The sequence below is a fragment of the Capra hircus genome (assembly GCF_001704415.2).
Source record: "Capra hircus breed San Clemente chromosome X unlocalized genomic scaffold, ASM170441v1, whole genome shotgun sequence".
Taxonomy (NCBI): Eukaryota; Metazoa; Chordata; class Mammalia; order Artiodactyla; family Bovidae; genus Capra; species Capra hircus.
In genome coordinates this window covers 2,180,959-2,204,697 of record NW_017189516.1, presented here as the reverse complement: position 1 = coordinate 2,204,697, position 23,739 = coordinate 2,180,959, and the positions used below count along the sequence as shown (strand labels likewise).

At 37.7% G+C, this 23,739-nt stretch overlaps 1 protein-coding gene across 2 annotated transcripts; it reads right to left on the bottom strand.

Annotated features, from left to right (window-relative positions):
• Positions 1 to 412: 412 nt before the first annotated feature.
• On the bottom strand, positions 413 to 19,892 carry LOC102184234 (putative P2Y purinoceptor 10). 2 transcript variants are annotated; one of them, XM_018044037.1, is made up of 3 exons: positions 19,779 to 19,889; positions 18,320 to 18,399; positions 417 to 1,795 (listed from the first exon to the last, which is right to left on the bottom strand). In XM_018044037.1, the coding sequence occupies exon 3, from the start codon at positions 1,744 to 1,746 to the stop codon at positions 760 to 762; it is 987 nt and encodes a 328-aa protein (XP_017899526.1). In that variant the 5' UTR covers positions 1,747 to 1,795; positions 18,320 to 18,399; positions 19,779 to 19,889; the 3' UTR covers positions 417 to 759. The 2 variants fall into 2 exon arrangements, with proteins under 2 accessions (XP_013831841.1, XP_017899526.1); XM_013976387.2 differs by lacking the exon at positions 18,320 to 18,399 and having other exon boundaries at positions 413 to 1,795; positions 19,779 to 19,892.
• Positions 19,893 to 23,739: the final 3,847 nt, after the last annotated feature.

Sequence of the window (23,739 nt, the reverse complement as noted above, 5' to 3'; positions counted from 1 at the left end):
ACAACAGAAATAGAAGCAATATCCTAAGCATATGTGTTGTATTCAGGGCAAATTTTGCCTTAGCACTGTTTATCCCCAGTGAAGTCACTTCATCTCTCTGATGTTTCATTTATTCATTTGGATTGGAACCTTCCACAAGTTTATTAGAAAAGCCAGGTGAGATGCTGTAGGTGAAAATACCCAAGAGAATGGCAACCCAGAATACAATAAGCATACAGTATATGTTCAATGAATAAACACATTCTGATGCCTTTTCTTCAGTAAGGGTTTGTATCCTCAAATTTATTCACATGTTGCTTCAATGCTCACAACCCCTTGCCTGTGCACTTATCCCTTATAAATACTGGATAATTTTTTGCTTTCATTTACAGGTAATATTCTTCATATGAAAGAGATTTGCTTTTGCCTTGTGTGAGGGATTCATGCATTTATTGTATCATTAACAGCATCACGTTTACTAAAGAAAGGTTTAAGATAAAATATGCAATTTTCATTTGTTTAAAACATCTGTAAAATCTTGATCTAAATCTCTCAAGTAAGAAAGTGTCTTGAATTTCAAAGAGGAAGCAGGAAAGTCTCATTTTCCCTTCATCTCCCACATTTCACACTCTGCCTCTATTGTCACACCCCTGTGAGCACAAATATTTCTGTTCTTCCCAAAGTTCAGTTAAAGAAACTGTGTGTCTAGTCATTTTGGTCTTTGGCAAAAGCAATGAGAAACATAGTTAAACAAAGCCATAATCAAGAGCTCTTTTATTTTTAACCAATCATTGATGAACCACTCTCCCTGCTCATTAGGCGGGAACGAGTCACAGAGCTACCATGGCGAGATAGTTGGTCACGAAACTCTGAGGCCATGAAGTAATAGAGAATCGGATCCAAAAGGCAGCAGAGACTTGCAAGGCATAGACAAAAAGGATGGAAATACAGTGTGCTTTGGACAATGGGACAACTGCTAATGATAGCTTCCTTTACCATGGTATAAAAAATAAAGTTAATATGATAGGGAGTGAAGCAGATGAAGAAGACTGCAGCACACATGTAAACCATCCTCAGTGCTTTTTGCTTTTCACTGATTCCTTGGAAAGCCATAGGTGGTTGTCTCAAGGATATAGTCATTTTCCAGGTGCACCATGCAATGATGACTACTGGAATCACAAATCCTGCCAGTTCAGCAGCTGTAATCATCCCAACCAAAGCCACTGCATTCATTTTCTTGTAACCAAGATCAGCAAAGCAGGAATCAGTGTTGTTGGCTAAGTCTGTGCTTCTCATGATGGGAAATGGCAAACAGGCAGTACCCACGATGACCCATATGGCAGCACTGATGCCTACATCGTACCTACGCTTCCAGTCTCTGGCCTTGAAGGGTTTGAGGAGAAAGAAGCACCTCTGAAGGCTGATGCATGTCAGGAAACAAATGCTGGCATACATGTTGAGATACTTCAGGTAGAAGCATAGCAGACAAGGGATCCTCTGGAAAGGCCAATGGTGGCTGATGTAATAGTAAATCCGGAGGGGTAAGGACAGCACGTGGGCAAGGTCAGCCACAGAGAGGTTTATCATGAAAATAATGGCTTTATTTTTCTTGCTGATAAAGCGGCACAGAACCCACAAGGCTGCACTGTTGGCCAGTAGACCAGGAATGAATATGAGGATGTAGGTGGTTGCATAGAGAGAGTAATGAAATGTCACATTGGGGTCATTGCAGTGAGTCTCAGCATTGCTGGTGCTGTTGCTTCCCATCTTGAATATTTCAGCTTATTTATCAAGGTAAGCCATGAAGTTATAATCCCTGCCCAAAACAAAACAAACAAACAAACAAAAAAAACAGTATCATGGTTAACCACTTTAGCTGATATCCAGATTTTCTTAAACTGAAGCTTAGTTGATTCACAATGCTTTAGGTGTACAGCAAAGTGATTAGCTATATATATTTTTTCAGATTCTTTTCCATTAGAGGTTATTACAAGATATAGAATATAGTTCCCTGTGCTACACAGTAGGTCCTTGTTGTGTATCTATTTTATATATAGAAGTGTATATCTCTTAATTTCAAATTTCTAATTTATCCCTCCCTCTTTTTCCCTTATGGTAACTGTTTGTTTTCTATGTCTGTGAGTTTATTTTGGTTTTGTAAATAAGTTCATTTGTATCATTGCTTTAGATTCTAATGTAAGTGATATCATATGACACTTGTTTTTATCTGTCTGACCTATTTCACTGAGTATGATAATCTCTAGGTCCATCCATGTTTCTACAAATATCATTATTTCATTATCTTTATTGCTGAGTAATACTCCATACACACACACACACACACACACACACACACTATCTTAATAATCCATTCATTTGTAGATGGAACATTAGGTTGTTTCCATGTCTTGGCTTTTGTACATAGTGCTGCTATGAACATTGGGATACATGTAGCTTTTTGAATTAGAGTTTTTGCCTTTTCTGGCTATATGCCCAGAAGTGGGATTGATGGATCATAGGGTAACTATTTCTGTTTTCTTTTTCTTTTAAAGGAGCCTCAATATTGTTCTCCATAGTCACTGTGCCAATTTATATTCCCATCTACATTGTGGAAAGGTTCCTTTTTCTCCACAGTCTCTCCAGTATTTATTATTTGTAGATTTTTCTATGATGGTCATTTGACTGGTGTGAGGTGATATTTCATGGAGACAGAGAAAACCCAGAAAAGCCAAAATAATATTGAGATAGAAGAATGGAATTGGAGGAATCATACTCCCTGACCTTAGACTATGCTATGAAGTTACAGTAATCAAAACTGGAGCCAATTATACAGAGTGAAGTAAGCCAGAAAGAAAAACACCAATACAGTATACTAACACATATATATGGAATTTAGGCAATGACGACCCTGTATGCAAGACAGGAAAAAAGACACAGATGTGTATAACAGACTTTTGGACTCAGAGGGAGAGGGAGAGGGTGGGATGATTTGGGAGAATGGCATTCTAACATGTATACTATCATGTAAGAATTGAATCGCCAGTCTATGTCTGACGCAGGGTGCAGCATGCTTGGGGCTGGTGCATGGGGATGACCCAGAGAGATGTTGTGGGGAGGGAGGTGGGAGGGGGGTTCATGTTTGGGAACGCATGTAAGAATTAAAGATTTTAAAATTTAAAAAATAAAAAAATAAAAAATAAATTAAAAAAATATTATGGTACTGGCACAGAAACAAACATATAGACCAATGGAACAGTATGGAAAGCACAGAAATAAACCCACACACTTAAGGTCAATTAATCTAATGACAAATGAGGCAAGAATATACAATGGAGAAAAAATAGCCACTTTAATAAGTAGCGCTGGGAAAACTGGACAGCTATATGTAAAATAATGAAATTAGAACATTCTCTTACACCATATACAAAAACAAACTCAAAATAGATTAAAGATTTAAATGTAAAGACCAGATAGTATAAAACATCTAGAGGAAAACATAGGCAGAATACTCTTTGTCATAAGTTACCATATTGAAATTCATCTATTAGAGTAAGGAAACAGAAACAAAAATACACAAATGGGACCTAATTAAACTTAAAAGCTTTTGTACAGCAAAAGAAAACATAAACAAAACACAAAGACAACCTATGGGAGAGAAATTCTTTGCAAATGATGATACTGACAAGGCCTTACTTTCCAAAATTTATAAACAGTTTGCACAGCTCAATAAAAACAACAACAACAACAACAACAACAAAACAACCCAAGAAAAAAGTGGACAGAAGACCTAAGCAGACATACAAAGGAAACATACAGATGGCCAACAGGCATATGAAAAGATGCTCAACATCAATAATCATTAGAGAAATGCAAATTAAAAATGAGTTATTACTAGATTTGTTTTTATACCTACAAAGTCATAGGATATTAAAATTAGAAGGGGCCTGTTTATAGGTGCTAAAGGAAGGTATACTATTTATTCAAGGTCATCCAGTGAACCAGAGAACCACAGAATTGTCCTCAAAATGCCTTGTCAGATTGTCTAAGCTGTGTCTTGCACACAAAGAAGTCCTGAAATACTGTCTTTTGTTCTAATAGCAGAAAAAAAAAAAAAAAAAGAATATGGTATTTGAGTCTGTTTCTTTTGTGTCAAGATTTCTCTTGCCTCTGGTTGGTATGAACACTGTTCACTCATTTCCAATGGCAATGGTAGAAATTCAGTCTTATTGTTCTGATCTGCTTGCCTCTCTTTTGTCCACCACCTTTCCCACTGGGTTCTGACTTCCTAACTTGACACCACAGCACTGGGAAAATAGATTTGCGTCTTTTAGCCTGAAGTACCAGTATCCTAGCTGATTTTTGTGGCTTAGGAAAATTACTTCCTTATTATTTTATCACAATAGCTGGTGGTTTTCATGCATTCTCTATCTGTCTCTCTCTAGGCTTAAGTTTCATTCCAAATTTACATTAAACTTTTCAGTAATAATAATATTAAAAAAAAAAAAACTAAGAGCATGGCATCCATTTCCATCACTTCATAGTAAATAGATGGGGAAAATGCAGAAATATTGACAGATTTTATTTTGTTGGACTCCAAAATCACTGTGGATGGTGACTGCAGCCAAAAAATTAAAAGACACTTGCTCTGTAGAAGAAAGGCTATGACCAAAGTAGACAGCATATTAAAAAGCATAAATATCACTTTGCTGACAAAAGTCTGTATAGTGAAAACTATGGTTTTTCCAGTAGTCATGTACAGATATGAGAGTTGGACCATAAAGAAGGCTGAGAGCTGAAGAATTGATGCTTTTGAATTGTGCTGCTGGAGAAGACTCTTGAGAGTCCCTTGGACAGCAATGAGATCAAACCAGTCAATCCTAAAGGAAATCAATCCTGGATATTCATTAGAAGGACTGCTTTGGCCACCTGATGCGAAGAACAAATTCAATGGAAAAGACCTTGATGCTGGGAAAGACTGAAGGCAGGAGGAGGAGGGAATAACAGAGGATGGGATGGTTAGATAACATCCCTGACTCAATGGACTTGAATTTGAGCAAACTCCAGGAGATAATGAAGGAGAGGGAAGGCTGGTGTGCTCCAGTCCATGGAGTCGCAAAGAGTTGGACATGGCTTAATGACTAAACAACAAGAAATGAATTTAGAAGCTGATAGTTCCCCTTATGTAGTAGGGAAGGAGAGAAACCTATTATCTATCTAAGGGGAATTCTGTACTGGTGCAACATCATCTCATGGCAGATTATCCAAAATCATGGTGAATACTGATTAGGGTATTAGCAAAATAAGCCACTAAAACCTTTTGAAACAATGTAAGGTTTAATTTTCTTATTAAAGTGGTCTTTATAATGGGATTTTTTTTTTTACTTAATCTTATTAAGGTAGAATAAGCAAGGCCCAGAGGGGCATTTATTAAGGCCACAAATATACTAAATGAAAGACCTAGGACTTCAAATAGGAGGACAGAGCAGATAATCTTTATACACACCCTTCTGTTCATCATTTGTTTTCCTCCTAAAGACAAATTTTACAAACATAGCTTCTATCCATAGTGCAGGAATGTGTATTGCCTTTAAAGCTAGAAGTAGAGAAAAAAAGTGCTGAGGTTGTTCCTCAAATGGAATTTTGTTGTTGGTATGTTTTTATTTTGTTTTCTTTTAAGTATGTTTACAAAAACAGAGTGGCTTCTTTGAGATTCTCCTCGTAAATAGCACAATGACTTTCTATATCATTCTAAGTCTTACTCCAGGAAATAAATGATAAAAGAAAAAAACCCAAGAGATTATTCACAGATAAAAGAGTAAACTTTATCAACTACCAATACTGTAAATAATACTTTCATCTTCCCTCCTCATATACTCCCTAGTTAGTCCATCTGTGATAGATCCTAAAGAGTTACGCAGTCATCATTCTTATGTATGTATGACTTAGAACAAAAGTAGAAGGATACTCACAGGTGAAAAAAAAGTAAATAATTACTATGATCTGATCAATGATATATGCCAGAATCTTCAATGGAATTGTTCATATACATTATGTAATTAAATTCTCACAACCATCCTAAGATGAAGTTCCATTATTATTCTTCTAGTGCAGATGAGGAAACTGAGGTTCAGAGAGATTCAGTAAATTGTCTTGGGTAGCAAATTTAAAAATGAGGTTTATTATCAAGCTTGATTTGCTCCAAATTCTGTACTATTTCCATTACAACAATTTACCTCTCCCTACTCAAGAGGGACCTTTTAATAACATGAGAATCATTGTGCTATCCAGAGAGCACATTATGGCAGAATCTTTCTCATCTCATAGAAGGACCTCAGGATCTTATAACCTTAGGATTGCTCTAGCTATGCCATCAATATATAACTAAACATCTGTCATCACACATGTCACCAACCCTTTCTTACCACCCATTTTGACTTCAGTATTGATCTTATTTCTACTATAATCTATTACTTATGCATAGGCTGTGAAAGAACAAGGCAGGCTACATAAGGTGCATTACAGTACTAAGAACTAGAAACAACTCACACCCACCCATTTACACCTCCACTTCTGCATTTTACAAACATGGATATTTGTTTCTGCTTCATTGGTACAGAAATTTTCACTTATTAAAGAAGCAGATTGTTTTTATACCTCTGTGCTAAATAACGAAGTCCTATTAGTCCAAAACAGCAAGCTAGAGGTCATGATCACAACTTATTTGTTTCTGTGGTTTCTTATGCCTCTGCAATTCAGTTTATTTCAAATTTAGAGATTTATATGGTTTGCTTTCCTAAATGATTTTTCTTCTCCAGACTGAAGGGGAGGTAGAAAGGGTTTTTCCCCAAATATGTTTGGTGACAATTAAATGTAAAATCCCCATGGTGATAGGAGACTGGGGGAATTTGTGTTGGGTAGGGTGAAAATATAAACTCTCTCAGATAGGGAACATTTCGCTTCCTGTTAGCAATCTGTGACGCTTCTGAAATTTTAAAAAGGAGAACAACTTAAGAAGCCACTAACAAAAATAGGTTGAATGGAAGGGCCAAAGTCAAAACATGTTTTTTCTCTCATCCTCTGCCTCTGTTTCTATCTCTTTTGTGTTTCTCCCTTTGGCTTTATTATTGACTATTTTTGGTTGGTTTGTGCCCTCTGTGTAACCAATCCCCCTCTTTAAATCTAGATATATCTTTGGTTCCTCTCTCAGGAAAGATATGAAATTGGTGACTTACTCTTGAATCTAAGCTCTCCTTCTCAGTCTGTGCCATGACCAGCCTCCTAGACATTACAGACAGAAACTGGGAGTTCATCCAACTCCTATCACTACATTTCACCCATATCTAGACAGAAACCAGGTGATTATCTCCCCCTTAAAATTTCTCCAATCTATCTCCAATCCATCTTCATTTCCACTGTTGCCTTTCTAATCCTCATAGCAGCCAAATAATTATTACCATATTACAAATGAGGAAACTGAGATACAGAGAGATTAAATACATTGTGCCAAAGTCACAATACTCACTTAGTGTAGAGGTGGTATATTAGAATTAGAGCACATGCTTATCTCCATATTCCCTTACCTTTGCCATGGCAGATGATACTGATGATCCTACCTGCATTCAGGGCAGTAAAAGAGACACAGACATAAAGAACAGACTTTTGGACTCAGTAGGAGGAGAGGGTGGGATGATTTGAGAGAATAGTATTGAAACATATGCATAATCATATGTAAAATAGATGACCAATGTGAGTTTGATGCATGAAGCAAGGCACACAAAGCCAGTGTTCTGGGACAACATAGAGGGATAGGGTGGGAATGGAGGTGGGAAGGGGATTCAGGATGGGGGAGGCACATGTATCAGTTCAGTTCAGTTCAATCACTCAGTCTTGCCCAACTCTTTGTGATCCCATGGACTGCAGCACACCAGGCTTCCCTGTCCATCACCAACTCCCAGAGCTTGCTCAAACTCAGGTCCATCGAGTTGGTGATGCCATCCCACCATCTCATCCTCTGTCGTCCCCTTTTCCTCCTGCCTTCAATCTTTCCCAGCATCAGAGTCTTCCAATGAGTCAGTTTTTCACATCAGGTGGCCAAAGTATTGGAGTTTCAGCTTCAGCGTCAGTCTTTCCAGTGAATATTCAGGACTGATTTCCTTTAGGATTGACTGGTTTGATCTCCTTGCAGTCCAAGGGACTCTCAACACATAGGACATGTAGGACACATGTATGCTGCTGCTGCTGCTAAGTCGCTTCAGTCGTGTCCAATTCTGTGCGACCTCATAGACAGAAGCCCACCAGATTCCCCCGTCCCTGGGATTCTCCAGGCAAGAACACTGGAGTGGGTTGCCATTTCCTTCTCCAATGCATGAAAGGGAAAAGTGAAAGGGAACTTGCTCAGTCATGTCTGACCCTTCACGACCCCATGGACTGCAGCCTACCAGGCTCCTCCATCCATGGGATTTTCCAGGCAAGAGTACTGGAGTGGGGTGCAATTGCCTTCTCCGGGACACATGTATACTTATGTTCAATTCATGTTGATATATGGCAAAAACCATCAAAATGTTGTAAAGCAATTATCCTCCAATTAAAATAAATTAATTAAAAAGATAACATTACAATCACTGAACTTCACTGCAAGTTGCATCATGTTAGCTTGCACCACACACTCACAGAGACCTTAAACTTCTCTCCATTTCTTATGGCCCAATCTGTCACCCTCCCTCATTTTGCTTCCTTTTCTATGCAGACTAGATTGAATGGTCAAATTAACTATTCTTACACAAGAATCCTCAACCTTCTTTGCTCACCATTCTTCTGCTGTACCAGCTTGAAAAAGTTAGTGTTAGTCCCTGAGTTGTGTCCGACTCTTTGCAACCCCGTGGACTGTAGCCTGCCACGCTCCTTTGTCCATGCAATTCCCCAGGCAAGAATACTGAAGTGAATTGCCATTTCTTTCTCCAGGGGATCTTCCTAACCCAGGGACCGAACCCAGGTCTCCCTCATTGCAAGCTGATATTTTACTGTCTGAGCCACTAGGGAAGCCTGGCAAGGCCTTAATCCCAGATCAAGTCCACAAACCATTTTATTTTCTATTATCCAAACTGATGAATGATCCTATTGAAAATACCAGGATCTATTTGAAGTGCTAAAACTAGGAATCATGAATTTCTAGTTTTAGCACTTTAAGCAGAAGATTTTTTTTTTTTTGCTCCAGCCTCTTTTCCCACACCTCTGATTAGTTTATTCTCCTAAGAAATTAATTAAGGTGCAAAAAAAGAGAGTGCTGGTTATTTCATAACTCTACTAAAATTTCTTCTACTCTTCTCTTCTCCCATCCCCATATTTCTCAGTAGAGGCTCTTACCTCTTAAAGCACAAGAAAATTGAGTCTATTGGGTAAGAAATAATTCAGTTTCAAACATTGTCCCCTCCCAACACACGCAATCTTATCTACAACTGCATCCTTCCCAACACAGCTGTCTTTTCTGTTTTACAAGTTGAATTCCCATGCTCTTAATCCCTTTTAGCTTTCTCAGGATTTTCTTTCATTAATTGTTCCCTTTCACTCCCAGATCATCATGTTGTCCTTCACTCTCAGCTAGATATTTGTCATTAAATCTCTTTGACTCCTACAATAATATTTCTCTTGTCAATGCATCTTATTCTAGCTTTGTGTCATGTTCCTTCTTTTCTTAAACATCTCATAGTATTTTTTGACACTGATTGCTTTCTTTTCCTCACTTTATATCCATCCTTTAATGCACTACAATGTGGCATGCCTATCTTTATAATCTCACTAAAACTACTTTAGTAAAGGTGACAAGTGGCCATCATGTTGCTAAATCAAGCAGGACTTTTCTGCTGAGTTAGACAGTCTGACCACTTCCATGTTTTTGAAATGCTCTCTCATGTTGGCTTCTAAGCCACAACTCTGTTTTGAGTCTCCTCTTAACTATTGGTCTATTCATACGGAGTCTTCTTTATGTTTTCTTTCGTCTCTGCACATCCTTTAAATATTTGTTTTCCCTAGGTCTGCATATTCTCTCCTTATTCAGTGTCTTCATGCTAAGTAACATCACCCACTTTCATGACTTCAATAACCACCCATATCCAAATGCCTCTTATGTCTCTGTGTCCAGGGCTGGTCTCTTCTCAGATATTAAATCTGTATGTCCAATTTTCAGCTGAAATTTCCCTTTTCAGTGTTTTCTAGGCATCTCTAAATAAAAATGCCCAAAACTAAATTCATCATACTCTCTGACCTTTTACTTATCCACCACCATCTATCTAATTACAAAAGCCAGAATACTTAAAATAATTCTAGACTCCTCTCTCATTCAATCAATCAAGTTTTCTCTCTCTTCACTCATTTTCTCTCCTCTCTCTCTGAATTATTAAACCATTCTTTAATTGATCTACCTGCTTCTAGGACTGCTCTCTTAAAAAAATATATTCTATACTCTGTTCCCAAAATGATATATCAAATTAGCAAAGCTGGATTACCATACTGTCACAGGGATTGCTTTAACAATGTACTTACTGTACCATATTGAGTGTTTTCATTTATATCTCTTTATTTCTAACTAAACTATGAGCATTTTGAAGGCAAAGGCTATGACCTTCTTTAAATTTCCAGAACCTAGTAGAATTATCTATACATAATCAGTTAGTAAATATTTTAAGTGGGTAAATATTCTGCCTTATGACAACACATTTGTTGTTCATTTGTTTATGAATCACTCTACACTGGGCTATGAGCTTTGTGAAGTCAGAGGTTATGTCCTAAATTTTGTTCTCTCTTTCTCTCTAAACCCAAAGCAAGGCTAAACATACAGCACTATTTTAAAAATTGATAACTGGCCCATGTAGAGATTAATCTCCAAAAGTTAGTCTCATTGCTGTTGCATAACCAACTCAGTTAATCAGGACCACCACACAGATAATGCAACCCAGGCAAAATTATAAGCTGTGAAAATACCATATCTTCAGAATATACTTGAACTCCTAGCTATAGTATTGTGAGCCACCCAGATAGATATGAGGATCAAATTCCCAATGCCTCCAATGCCGTTCTTAAAAAAGTAACTGCCTCTTGGTTTCACCAGTGTCAGTGCTCTATGCAGAGTACATTCTGCCTACATCAAAGGCTGGGAACTTCCTAGAGGGATGCCTCTTTCCTCTAAAAAGAGTTCTGGTAACAGGAGCCAAACTCTAAAGAGAATGATCAGCATAGACTTCTAATCTAATAATCAAAGAGAATTAGCTACCTTCACTGAACTAACAAGATTCACTTCCAATGTGTGGCTGTAAGAATATTTCTGATAATGAAGATTGGTATAAGGTTATGACTGAAACTTCATCAAACTCCTTTCTCCCTGGATCCCATCTCAGAAGTCAATATTTTACTCCTCTCTTGAGATTCTATCTCAACTCTCATCTTTTCCTTGCATGGGGCAATCTATTCATACCTTTTCCTTTGTACTTTCGCTAGACTTTTAGGCTACACTATAAAAATGTAGTCTCTATGAGGGACGATTGTATCTTGCACTTTTATATCTCTCATTTTGCTTAGCAGAGGGTTAAGCATGCAGAAGCTACTCAGCTCATACACATTGGTTTATAAAGGGAAGAGTAGGAGAATAAGTACATATTAGCAGAGTCTTAGTCTGTTTTAGTTGTAATGTCTCTTCCATAAGCTGCTCTCCCAAGCAATAGTCATAGTTTTTCTCCCGTTGTTACTGAGGAAACTATGGTCAAGGCAAGGACAATAAGGTTGGAATCTAACATATCTGGATACCTAACAGCTCCAAAGCCTATAATCTAAACCTTTTATTATAAAATCAGTAGCAATTTCATAACGTTGAGTGAGAATTCTGTCATTAAACACTTGACTTTATCAGTTCAGTGAAGTTCAGTCACTCAGTCGTGTCTGACTCTTTGTGACCCATGAACCACAGAACACCAGGCCTCCCTGTCCATCACCAACTCCCGGAGGCCACCCAAACCCATGTCCATTGAGTCGGTGATGCCATCCAACCATCTTATCCTCTGTCATTCCCTCCTCCTCCTGCCCTCAATCTTTCCCAGCATCAGGGTCTTTTCAAATGAGTCAGCTCTTCCCATCAGCTGACCAAAGTATTGGTGCTTCTGCTTCAACATCAATCCTTCCAATGAACACTCAGGACCGATTTCCTTTAGGATGGACTGGTTAGATCTCCTTGCAGTCCAAGGGACTGTCAAGAGTCTTCTCCAACACCATAGTTCAAAAGCATCAGTTCTTCTGCACTCAGCTTTCTTTATAATCCAACTCTCACATCCATACATGACCACTGGAAAAGCCATGGCCTTGACTAGACGGACCTTTGTTGACAAAGTAATGTATCTGCTTTTCAATATGCTGTAGGTTGGTCATAACTTTCCTTCCAAGGAATAAGCGTCTTTTAATTTCATGGCTGCAGTCACCATCTGCAGTGATTTTGGAGCCCAGAAAAATAAAGTCAGCCACTGTTTCCCCATCTATTTGCCATGAAGTGATGGCACGGGATGCCATGATCTTCGCTTTCTGAATGTTGAGCTTTAAGCCAGTTTTTTCACTCTCCTCTTTCACTTTCATCAAGAGGCTCTTTAGTTCTTCTTCGCTTTCTGCCTTAAGGGTGGTATCATCTGCATATCTGAGTTTATTGATATTTCTCCCAGTAATCTTGATTCCAGCTTCTGCTTCATCCAGCCCAGCATTTCTCATGATGTACTCTGCATAGAAGTTAAATAATCAGGGTGTCGATATATAGCCTTGATGTACTCCTTTTCCTATTTGGAACCAGTCTGTTGTTCCATGACCAGTTCTAACTGTTGCTTCCTGACCTGCATACAGGTTTCTCAAGAGGCAGGACAGGTGGTCTGATATTCCCATTTCTTTCAGAATTTTCCACAGTTTGTTGGGATCCACACAGTCAAATGCTTTGGCATAGCCAATAAAGCAGAAATAGATGTTTTTTTCTGGAACTCTCTTGCTTTTTCCATGATCCAGTGGATGTTGGCAATTTGATCTCTGGTTCCTCTGCCTTTTCTAAAACCAGCTTGAACATCTGGAAGTTCACCGTTCACGTATCCTGGCTTGGAGAATTTGGAGCATTACTTTACTAGCACGTGAGATGAGTGCAATTGTGCAGTAGTTTGAGCATTCTTTGGCATTGCCTTTCTTTGGAATTGGAATGAAAACTGACCTTTTCCAGTCTTGTGGCCGCTGCTGACTGGCATATTGAGTGCAGCACTTTCACAGCATCATCTTTCAGGATTTGAAATAGCTCAACTGGAATTCCATTACCTCCACTAGCTTTGTTCATAGTGATGCTTTCTAAGACCCACTTGACTTCACATTCCAGGATGTCTGGCTCTAGGTGAGTGATCACAATAACTAAATTTTGTTTTAGAACACAAAGTTAGGTCAGGCCTCTAAATATGAATCAGTGATTCTGAATACAAGAACATCGTAGGTACTAATAATGTGTATGTAAAGGCAGCTTCACTTCCCAACCAACTAGCTCAATGCTGTGTTTTTGCAAAGGCACATAGTGAACTTATATTATGATGGCATCAGAATTTGTTTCAGACTCCTACGTTTTAGTGAAATACTAAGTACGAGAGGTCTCCACTTGCATCCTGCCACTAGCTAAGTGCTATTACTATTGATATATTACCTTTGACCTTTGAGAGAACCCTGAGTTAATTATTATTGTACCGATTTTAGGGCTTCCCTGCTGGCTCAGAGAGTAAAGAATCTGCCTGCAGTACAGGAGACCTTGGCTCGAATCCTGAGTCTGGAAGATTTCCTTGAGAAGGGAATGGCAACCCACTCCAGTGTTCTTGCCTGGAGAATTCCATAGACAGAGCAACCTGGATGGGCTACAGTCCATGGGGTTGCAAAGAGTCAGATGCAACTGAGCAACTAACACTTTCATACCCCTTTATGGATCAGAAAATGAAGACTCAAAATTATTGCTTCTTCCTCAAAGTCTCAGTTATTACAATTTAAGTCATAATGAGGCTCTTCATGAGCAGAGAAAACTAAAGATTTTCCTTTGTAAGCAATTAGTTGCACAAAAATATGTTAAAGTCACATTTATATGGATAAAACATTCTTCAGAGATGAAGATGCTAATAATCTCATTTGTATTTCTTGCACTTTTATGACTATGTTTTTGTTGTTGTTCAGTCGCAAAGTCGTATCTGACTCTGTGATCCCATGGACTGTACCATGCCAGGCTTCCCTGTCCCTCACCATCTCTGGGACTTTGCTCAATTTCATGTCTATTGAATTGGTGATTCCATCCAACCATCTCATCCTCTGTTGTCCTCGTCTCCTTCTGCCTTCAATCTTTCCCAGAATCGGGGTTCTTTCTAATTAGTCAGCTGTTCACATCCAGAGGCCCAAGTATTGGAACTTCAGCTTCAGCATCAGTCCTTTCAAAGAGTATTCAGGGTTGATTTCTTTTGAGACCTTTGGTTTGGTCTCCTCGCTTTCCAAAGGACTATCCAGCACCACAGTTTGAAAGCATCAGTTCTTCAGTGCTCTGCCTTCTTTATTGTCCAGCTCTCACATGTCAATATGACTACTGGAAAGACCATAGCCTTGACTATGCAGACCTTTGTCCACAGAGTAATGTCTCTGCTTTTCAAAACACTGTCTAGGTTTGTCATAGCTTTCCTGCTAAGAAGCAGTTGTCTTCTAATTTCGTGGCTGCAGTCACCATCTACAGTGATTTTAGAGCTTAAGAAGAGATTTTCAGTGTTTTCACCTTTTCCCCTTCTACTTCTCATGAAGTGATGTATCACTGCACATATATGGCAAATGATTGCCACCAGGTGTCTGGGTAGGGTACTATCAAAACCAGGAATCTTTAACAAGCTTTGCTTATGAACCCAAACCACAATAGATCTATGGATAAAGTACTGGAATGATGGATTTATAAGAGTATTGTATGCTCATTTGCTCAATCATCTCCAACTCGTTTCGACCCCATGGACTGTAGCTCTCCATGTTCCTCTGTCCATGTGATCTTCCAGGCAATAATACAAAGTGGATTGCCATTTCCTTCTCTAGATCTTTCTGATCCAGGGATTGAACCATGTGTCCTGAGTCTCCTGCATTGGCAGGCAGAGTCTTTACCACTGAGCCACCTGGAAAGCCCTAATAGTAGTGAGCCAAATGTAACAAGGCATATAAGATGGGGAAGACTCAGAAGCTGTAAAATATATTATAAATAACACTGGATTTGGAGCTATAGCACTTGGATTCTAGCAATTATTCAAATACTATCTCTTTGTTTTGTTTTGCTAAGCCCCTTCCTTTATGAGAGTTTCATTTCCCTCATTATTAAGATAAGATAACATGAACTATATGATCTTAACTACCTTCTGCTCTAACTTGCCATAACTTTATGGGTCTGGACTCTCTAAACCCCTGCCTCTAACTAATACCATCAGCACTGCCACTTCCATCATTAATGCAACTGTCACCATCTCAATGTTCCTGCACTTTTCAAAGCATTATTACAGCTATAATTACTATTAATTATTATTTAAAGTTCATATATACATATTATATATATATATCTCATATATTATATATATATATTTCAGATATATATATACACACATATATATATATATATCTCATATATATATAACAAACTAAGTCATTACCATTCTACAGATCAGGAAAGTGGGACTCAAAGAAGTCATCACATTTATCACATTTACCTGAATGCTATACAAGTGGCAGAGTGAAGAGTGTGGAATATAGGCTTCTGGCATCGAGATAACTACTCAGTTCTACAAAGCTTTAACTTCTCAGTCCTCTCCCTCTCTTCACCTCTCGTCATTAAGTCAGTAATACCATTAAGTGAACAAATTTATCAAATAAATCAAATATGTGTCTCCTATTTTCTTTGATAATAGGACCAGCATGTGGGCTTGTTATCTTGGGAAGAAAAGAGAAAATTAGAGAAAGGTTGCTGATATATGACCTCCCCACTTTCCAGGGGAGGATATTCACAGGCCATTTGGGAATGTAACTTGCTTTTTTTTTTTTTCTTTAGCATTTTTCTTCTTATTTGAATCACAAAAGTCTCATATGATCTACCCAAGCCAGTCAGATACCCATGCCCCAGTGTCCTTCATTCAGTCATTCATAACCACAGCCAAAGAAGAGCAACTTGAATTTGGAACGCTACCATTTCCTGAGTTAATTAAAATCAACTGTAAATAACCTGGCTTGATTTCAGAAATATAGAAGTTTGGATATGTTCTGCAAGTCTAGACATTTCCCCTATAAATTAAAAGTGAAACATTTTTATCCTTAAAATGAATTAGAATAAAATTTGAATTGAACTGCCATGCATGTATCTTTATTGGATTTTTAATCAGATAAGAAGGAGGCCTAATTATTCATCATTTTTTTCATTTGGGGCAGTATTTTGGAGTGCAAAGAATCATCTTCTTTGGACAGACCCGGGGTCATGTCTTGACTCACTTATTAGCTCTCCAGCCTGAAATGACTGACTTCATATTTAGTGGCTTCAGTTTCCTCATTTATAACACTAGGATCATAGTACCTGTAATATATATCATTGTGAAGATTAAATAGGAAATGTACATGATTAAGGAGTCTGATGGCTCAGGTGGTAAAGCGTCTGTCTTCAGTGCAGGAGACCTGGGTTCAATCCCTGGGTCGGGAAGATTCCCTGGAGAAGGAAATGGCAACCCACTCCAGTATTCTTGCCTAGAGAATCCCATGGATGATGGAGCCTGGTGCAAGCTACTGTCCATGGGGTCGCAAAGAGTGGGACACAACTGAGGGACTTCACTTTCACTTTCAAGGAGATCAAATCAGTCAACCCTAAAGGAAATCAACCCTGAATATTCATTGGAAGGATTGATGCTTTGACTACCTGATACAAAGAGCCAGCTCGTTGGAAAAGACTGGTGCTGGGAAAGATTGAGGGCAGGAGGAGAAGGGGCATCATTGACCGAATGGACATGAGTTTAAGCAAACTCCAGGAGATAGTGAAAGACAGGGAAGCCTTGTGTGCTGCAGTCCATTCCACAAATAACCAGACAGGACTGAGTGAACAACAATGACAAAAAAGTAGAAAACCTATCTATAATCCTGTCTGGTACACAGTATACATTAAATAAATGTTAGTTCATTTCTACTTTACTTGTACTGAGAGTAACCTCCATGAGATTTTGGTTGGATTGTGTACTTTTCTGAGTTTAGAAAATCTCCCCAAAAGCATAGGTGTGAGAAATATTAAGTAGGATTAATGAAATAATTCTTAATGTAAAAGAGTGGGAAACATGTATTACTTGAAAAAAAATCCTTATTATAGTAAACACATTTGAAAATAAAAATTATTTTCCACATAATGCAAATTAAAAGTACAGATCTGCAAAAATATTTCTGACTATTTTTTCCACAGTACTTGGAAAATGGCAATGTGATGGGATGTTTTATTTTAGGAATCCAGGATCAGGATCTAGTTCTTAACTAGGCAAGTCCACAATAACTTTGCAGTGAGATTTTTGTTTTTCAAATGGAACTTTTCATTTAAAAGATTAAGAAATACTGATTAAGTGACACTGTCAGTGTGGAAATCAGATTTCAGAATTCTTTCCCTTGTATGTTTTCATTTTATCATTTAAAAAAAGGAAATTATTTGCAAAACACTGCCTGTGGTTTAAAAGTTGAAACTCTCATGATGACATTACTCTGAAAGAAGTATAGTGGCCCTTAGCATAGATTACTAAGTTCCCTTTGAAAACTAGACTGTATTTCCAGAAGGTTCTAACTATAGTTAGATTTCCCTACTGTCTCCTTATTTACCACTTCATGATATACTCTTCTCAGGCACCAGGAGCCTAGAGTCAAACAACTGTACTAGAAAGGAAATTAAAAGACTATCTATTTCAAGCCCCCACCTTATCATAGATGAGACTACTGAGACTCAGAAAAATAAAATAACTTGCCCAAAGCCAAAAGTGAATCTTTGACAGAACTTGAACTAAAATCAAGATTTCTTTCTGCATTTTGGTCCATATACTTCATGACTCTGCCTATGATGCATGTGAATCAATACTAGATGAAAATTTAAATGCAAAATATCCTGAACTGAAATATAAGTAGACATTTTTAGCAAGAGTTTTTAAATAAAGCATAGGCTTCCCGCCAGTCATTACCCTGATTGTAGGAACACTTGGAAAATGTGGATTCACAAGACAGTTCTGTCCTCTTTACTTGGGCCATAGGACCGTCCTGCTTCTTAGTACATAGATTGACTTACCTCAAACACAACAAGCTGTGAAAAGTCACCCAAAACCATCCAGAAGTATATTCACTCATTTGAAGTCTTGTGTTCCACAACTGCCAGAATTTACACAGTTTGTACAATTTAAATTCAACAATTTTTCCAGTTGACCCCCCCCCCAAAAAAAAAGAACTGCTTTTGACTAAAGAAGGACCTTTGTTCAACAGGAACTGTTGCAAACATAATTACACCAAATGCATGACTTTATTCTGGTTCAGGCCATTTTCTACCTCAATATATCAGCATATCACATATTTTTTAACAGTGAATAATTTTACTCGGTTGCAATTGCTAAGGGATAACCTCCTCAAATAATAGAAAGGGCAATGAGTCCCACATCCATTTGAAAAACAAAAATAAAAACTATTCCCACTTGCAGGATTCTTGGGACTGAGACAACTCCATCCAAAATGCTCCACAAAGCTTGTTATCATTATATCCAAAATTATCCTGGTACCAACTGTTGTGGCACAGTTCACCTTGAAGGATTCCTCAACTGGAAGTTTTCTTTAGATTCGGTCATCTTAGCTCAGAACAAGAAGGGTTGCTAGCACTCAACACAATAAGAATGACAATTGCTGAAAAGATAGGTACCACTTCTGTGAGCTCTGCTATCTAGTAGGTCTGAAGTTGGGTCAAAATACAGCTTTCAAAGGATCAAGAAATGCCTTTGAACAGATTGAAATAATTTTAACAGAGTTTGTCATCTGGGATATTTTCTTCTTTCCTAACTTAAAATCCAACATAGTTATAAATATATTTACAGTATTCTCTGGGAGATACAGGCTTCTGTAGGAAAAAGAGACCATGATTTAGAAGACATACTCTAGTTCCAGCTCTGCCACTAACCAGCTGGGTGATCTCAAATGTCTTCACTTCATATCCTCTCAGTTTTCCCATCGGTATTGTGAGGGATTTGGATCCCTAGGCGCTCCTTCATCTCCAAAATCTATGATCTGACTTTCTTTCTGTCTGTCTTATCTGTGACAGTTAAACTTACCAAAGCAAGGAGCTTATACATAAAAAAATGTTCCTTCATTAAGCAACTACAGAGCAGAAATCCAAATCCTCTTTTTCTGGCTGAATAGGTTAAGCTATCCCAATAAATTTCACTGAATGTACTCTTTTCTTATACTTTGTGCTGTCTTCCCTGGATGATAAGGAAATAAAGAGTCCTCAGCAAAGAGTGAGCTGCATCACAGACTCCTTGATCCTGTAATAATGGTGGGGACTAATGGCATTAACTTTAACTTTGTATTCTAATCAGAACCAAGGAAAATCACCATTGCTCCTGCTGTAATAAGTCTGAAAGAGGCCAGGAACCATTTTAAAATTGGACACTGGTCTCATGTCTGCCCTTGTCTTGGATCTTCATGACCCACCAACCTTCCCACATGAAATTTTACCAGTTCCCATATATTAAGCTGTAACTTACCTTGGAGCCTTGCTGGGCTTGTTTCTTTGCAGGGAGTTGGTGGTGAAAAAGCTAACTCTTGGTGTCTCGGAGCCTACTGATAGCTGACAAATTTGTTATTGAAAGAGGAAGTTAAGTGCATCTGGTGTCTCACCACAAAAACCTAAAGGTAAGTCCCTTGAGCAGAAGATATTACTCGTTTTGTTTAGTTTTTATTTCACTGGTGCAAAGAAGTTCAAAAAGCTGAGAGCCAAAGTGTGCAAAATCAAATGATGACTACATACAAGCTTTCCTCATTGTCTCTTACCCTATCTCCTTCCAGCACAACCCAAATGCCTATTCATCTCACTATATTCCAGTAAGCTCTATTTTAAGATAGGATTCTGAGGCAAAATCTGAATACAGTTTACCTAAGAACAAGAAAACAGCAACTTTTTCAAATCTGAGAGGTAAAGAGAATATGTGTCAGAACTAATAGCAGTAGGACTACATTTGCTTAAGCTATTCCTTCCAACTGTAGTACCCTTCCCTCAGCCTTTCATCTCAAGGCTTTTATAATTTAATGTGCAGTTTATTTTTGTACATTTCTTAGTGTATTGCAAACTGCTTAGGGGCAAAAATCATATCTGACTTGTTCTTGTATTTCTAACTAGTCTAGCACAAGGCACTTTCATAAATGATTGTTGAATGAAAAATTGAAGGAATTAATGAAAAAAATTCAAATAATGAATAAATAAATAAACCATATATCCTACAGTCTCCCTCCAATGTACCAATGCACCAAGGTTTCAGTTTCTGTAATGTCTCTGAGGCCTTTAAAAGTATGCAAGTAAAGAAAGATCATACACTTGGGGACTATAGAGTAGTTCTGAAAAACAAGTCTTGCAAAGCAACACAAACCTCTGTGGGCATGTGAGGAAATTACATTTAGAACCCAGGGCCTAGAACTGCAAAGAGACTTCTGGGTAATAATAATAACAAAGGAGAAAAAAAAATACTGTGAGTTAGATCAAACACTAGCATTCTGATTTACCGATAGGGCTGATTAAAGAAGGAAGTGGATGACAAAATTTTTGTAAAAGGCAACCTGGATCTCCCTGTAAACTAGAATCATTCAAGAACAAGATGGAGCCATGCCCAACACTCAGAGATCACCAATATAAATTTCAAGGGCATAGAGAGACGGAAAAGAAACACTTTCATCACTAGAAACTAGGAACTTGAACTGATTGATGAAAAGGCCATGGCTTGTAAGAACTGGTAAAGGAAGAGGATACCCATCCTGGCTGAGGTATATCAAATGAAACATGCCTGACCTCACAATCCCCTTCTTAATTCTTATTTTATATATTTATACAGCTTCGATCTGTTGTTAGTTTAGTTTGCTGACTTGGCATACCTTCTGAAAGGAGAATGCACGGATAGGCCAACACATGTTTCATTCCATTTGTTAGTTCTAATCTTCACTATGAATTATTAATATTAAACTGTCTTTATGTTACAAATTCATCTTTTCTGAGCTTGGGAAACATGAGCCAGTTTTCCTAAGCTATGATCCTTCCCGGGCCAAAGAAAATTTCAGACCTGTTGATCTTTAAAGCCAAACCTTAGGACAAAAGGATAAAAAGAAACCTTTCCTGACAATTAGCTATAGTCACTACCACCTACCTTCATTTCCCAGACAACATCTTAACATTGCTAAGAAAATGGCTTGCCAGCTTGCTTCATTGCTCTCTTGCACACAAGTATCTTCTCCTTTCATTAGGTCTAAAAAGGGAAACAAAAGTAGCTCAGAAATAAGTGACCCAGTTTCGGCAAAGGATATTTCAACTCAGCTAAAATTTTGAGTGTTAGTTAAAAGGAGCAAAACTGTACACAAACCAAAAAAATGATAATTTGACAATCATCTCCAATTAACTTTTAGAAGAATATTTTTAACTATTGAATATGACTGATAATCTAAGACTTATTATCATCTCAAACCAAGAAGTAAAAATATCCAGTCATAAGAGTCTGAAAAAATAGTTCAGCTACCCCATTTTGCTCATAGTTCTGAATTATTCCCTTCTCTCATACGTACACTTTCAAAGTTTAACTGGGGCATAATATCTTTCCTAGATCTGGGAAAGTTTATGAGTTGTTGCTTCAAAGGCTCTTATGTCTTCTCTAACCACAACAGTGTATTAGGTGTGATAGCTATTGTTGAGGATATCATTTGTTACAATACATTATGTTTTCTAAAAGGGATATTGGGAAGAGCTAGATTTTTCCTAATTGGTTTGATTAAACTCCTAACGGATAGTGATAATTGTGACATATGTCCTTTTTATAGAGTCTGCTGAAAACCATGGGACTAATTTAGAGTCTACTGATTGCAAGTTTGGAGATTTTTTATGGTGTACTTTTCTTTCATGGCTTTAATTTTATGACCTTTTATATTTTTTTCTTTGTTATTTCCACCTATTATTCATTTCTATACCTTACTATAGTATGCATCCTTTTAAACTATCTTCAATCCTTTCTGGAACGATAATATAACAAAAAGTGAAAAAAAGAGGAAAGAGTGAGTTGTGATTTCAATTCCTTTTCCATTAGAACTGCTTCTGCTGCTGCTAAGTCACTTCACTCGTGTTCAACTCCGTGTGACCCCATAGACAGAAACCCACCAGGCTCCCCTATCCCTGGGATTTTCTAGGCAAGAACACTGGAGTGGGTTGCCATTTCCTTCTCCAATGCATGAAAGTGAAAAGGGAAAGTGAAGTCGCTCAGTCGTGTCCAACTCTTCGCGACCCCATGGACTGCAGCCTACGGGCTTCTCTATCCATGGGATTTTCCAGGCAAGAGTACTGGAGTGGGGTGCCATCACCTTCTCCATTCCATTAAAACTAGTGAGTATTAATTGCTTTAGATAAACTGTCTTTAAGAGTTTCTTATATCTGATTCTGCAAACACATATTATTCCTGCACTTTTCCAAAAATAATCATTCAATAGATACTTATGGAGCTACAACAATGATTGATTTGGGATACTTAGTGGGAAGAGTGGGATTCAGAAGCATAAAATATGTTCTCTAGCTTCCAAGAATACATAGTTTAAGTAACAGATTAATCACTCATAAACAAAATGGAAACCATAAATAGTATGATTTACTATTAAATTATATGGAAGTTAAGATGAGTTCAGTACAGGCTAAATCTGGGAAGATTGGCTGATCTTTGCTCAATAAACAAATTTGGTTTCACTAATATTCCCAATGGGTGAAACATGTACCACTGAAGACATGCAAGTTTATTTTGGGTGGTGCAAGGAATGCCTTTTTAAACATTTTCAAGTTATACAGTTTGTTTTTAAGGCTCTAAAATGTAATAAAATTGTACACCACATTTTTTATTTCATGCATAATACTACTTAAGATGAAGCTAAAGTATGTAGCTAAGTTTTAAAAAGTTTGATTAAGCAACATACACACAAATAAAAGTATAGAGGGTAAGTCAGTCAATTCAGTTCCTCAGTTGTGTCTGACTCTTTGCAACCTCATGGACTGCAGCACACCAGGCTTCCTTGTCCTTCTCTATAGAGGGTAAGTAGATATAACAAAAAATAATAGAGAGATATATTTGCATATCTGAAATTTAACAAATATCAGCTTAAAAAGAGAAGAGAAGTCAAAGACTCCAGGAGAGAGAAGAAATATTGCCAAAGATGTGAAAGAAGAGTAAGCATACTATTTGTGTGATAGTGAGGACAAAATTTTGACTACTGCAAGGGCATGCTAAGGAATAGAAGGAAAGAATTTTGGAGGGTGAAAACATATAAAGAAAAACTTAAGAGCATAGAAGCCATAGGATAAAAGAAATTATTGAATGCATTTAAAGAGAGCTGAGGGGGGAGATTAAACAGTCTTATTTAGTGTGTGTACTTTCTATGTACTGGTCACCATTCTAAGCAATTTGCATGCATCATTTTACTTAATCCTCAGAA

What these genes read in the sequence shown, in the direction of transcription:
- LOC102184234 (XM_013976387.2), bottom strand. Translation starts at nt 1,746, where the DNA reads ATGGGAAGCAACAGCACCAGCAATGCTGAGACTCACTGCAATGACCCC.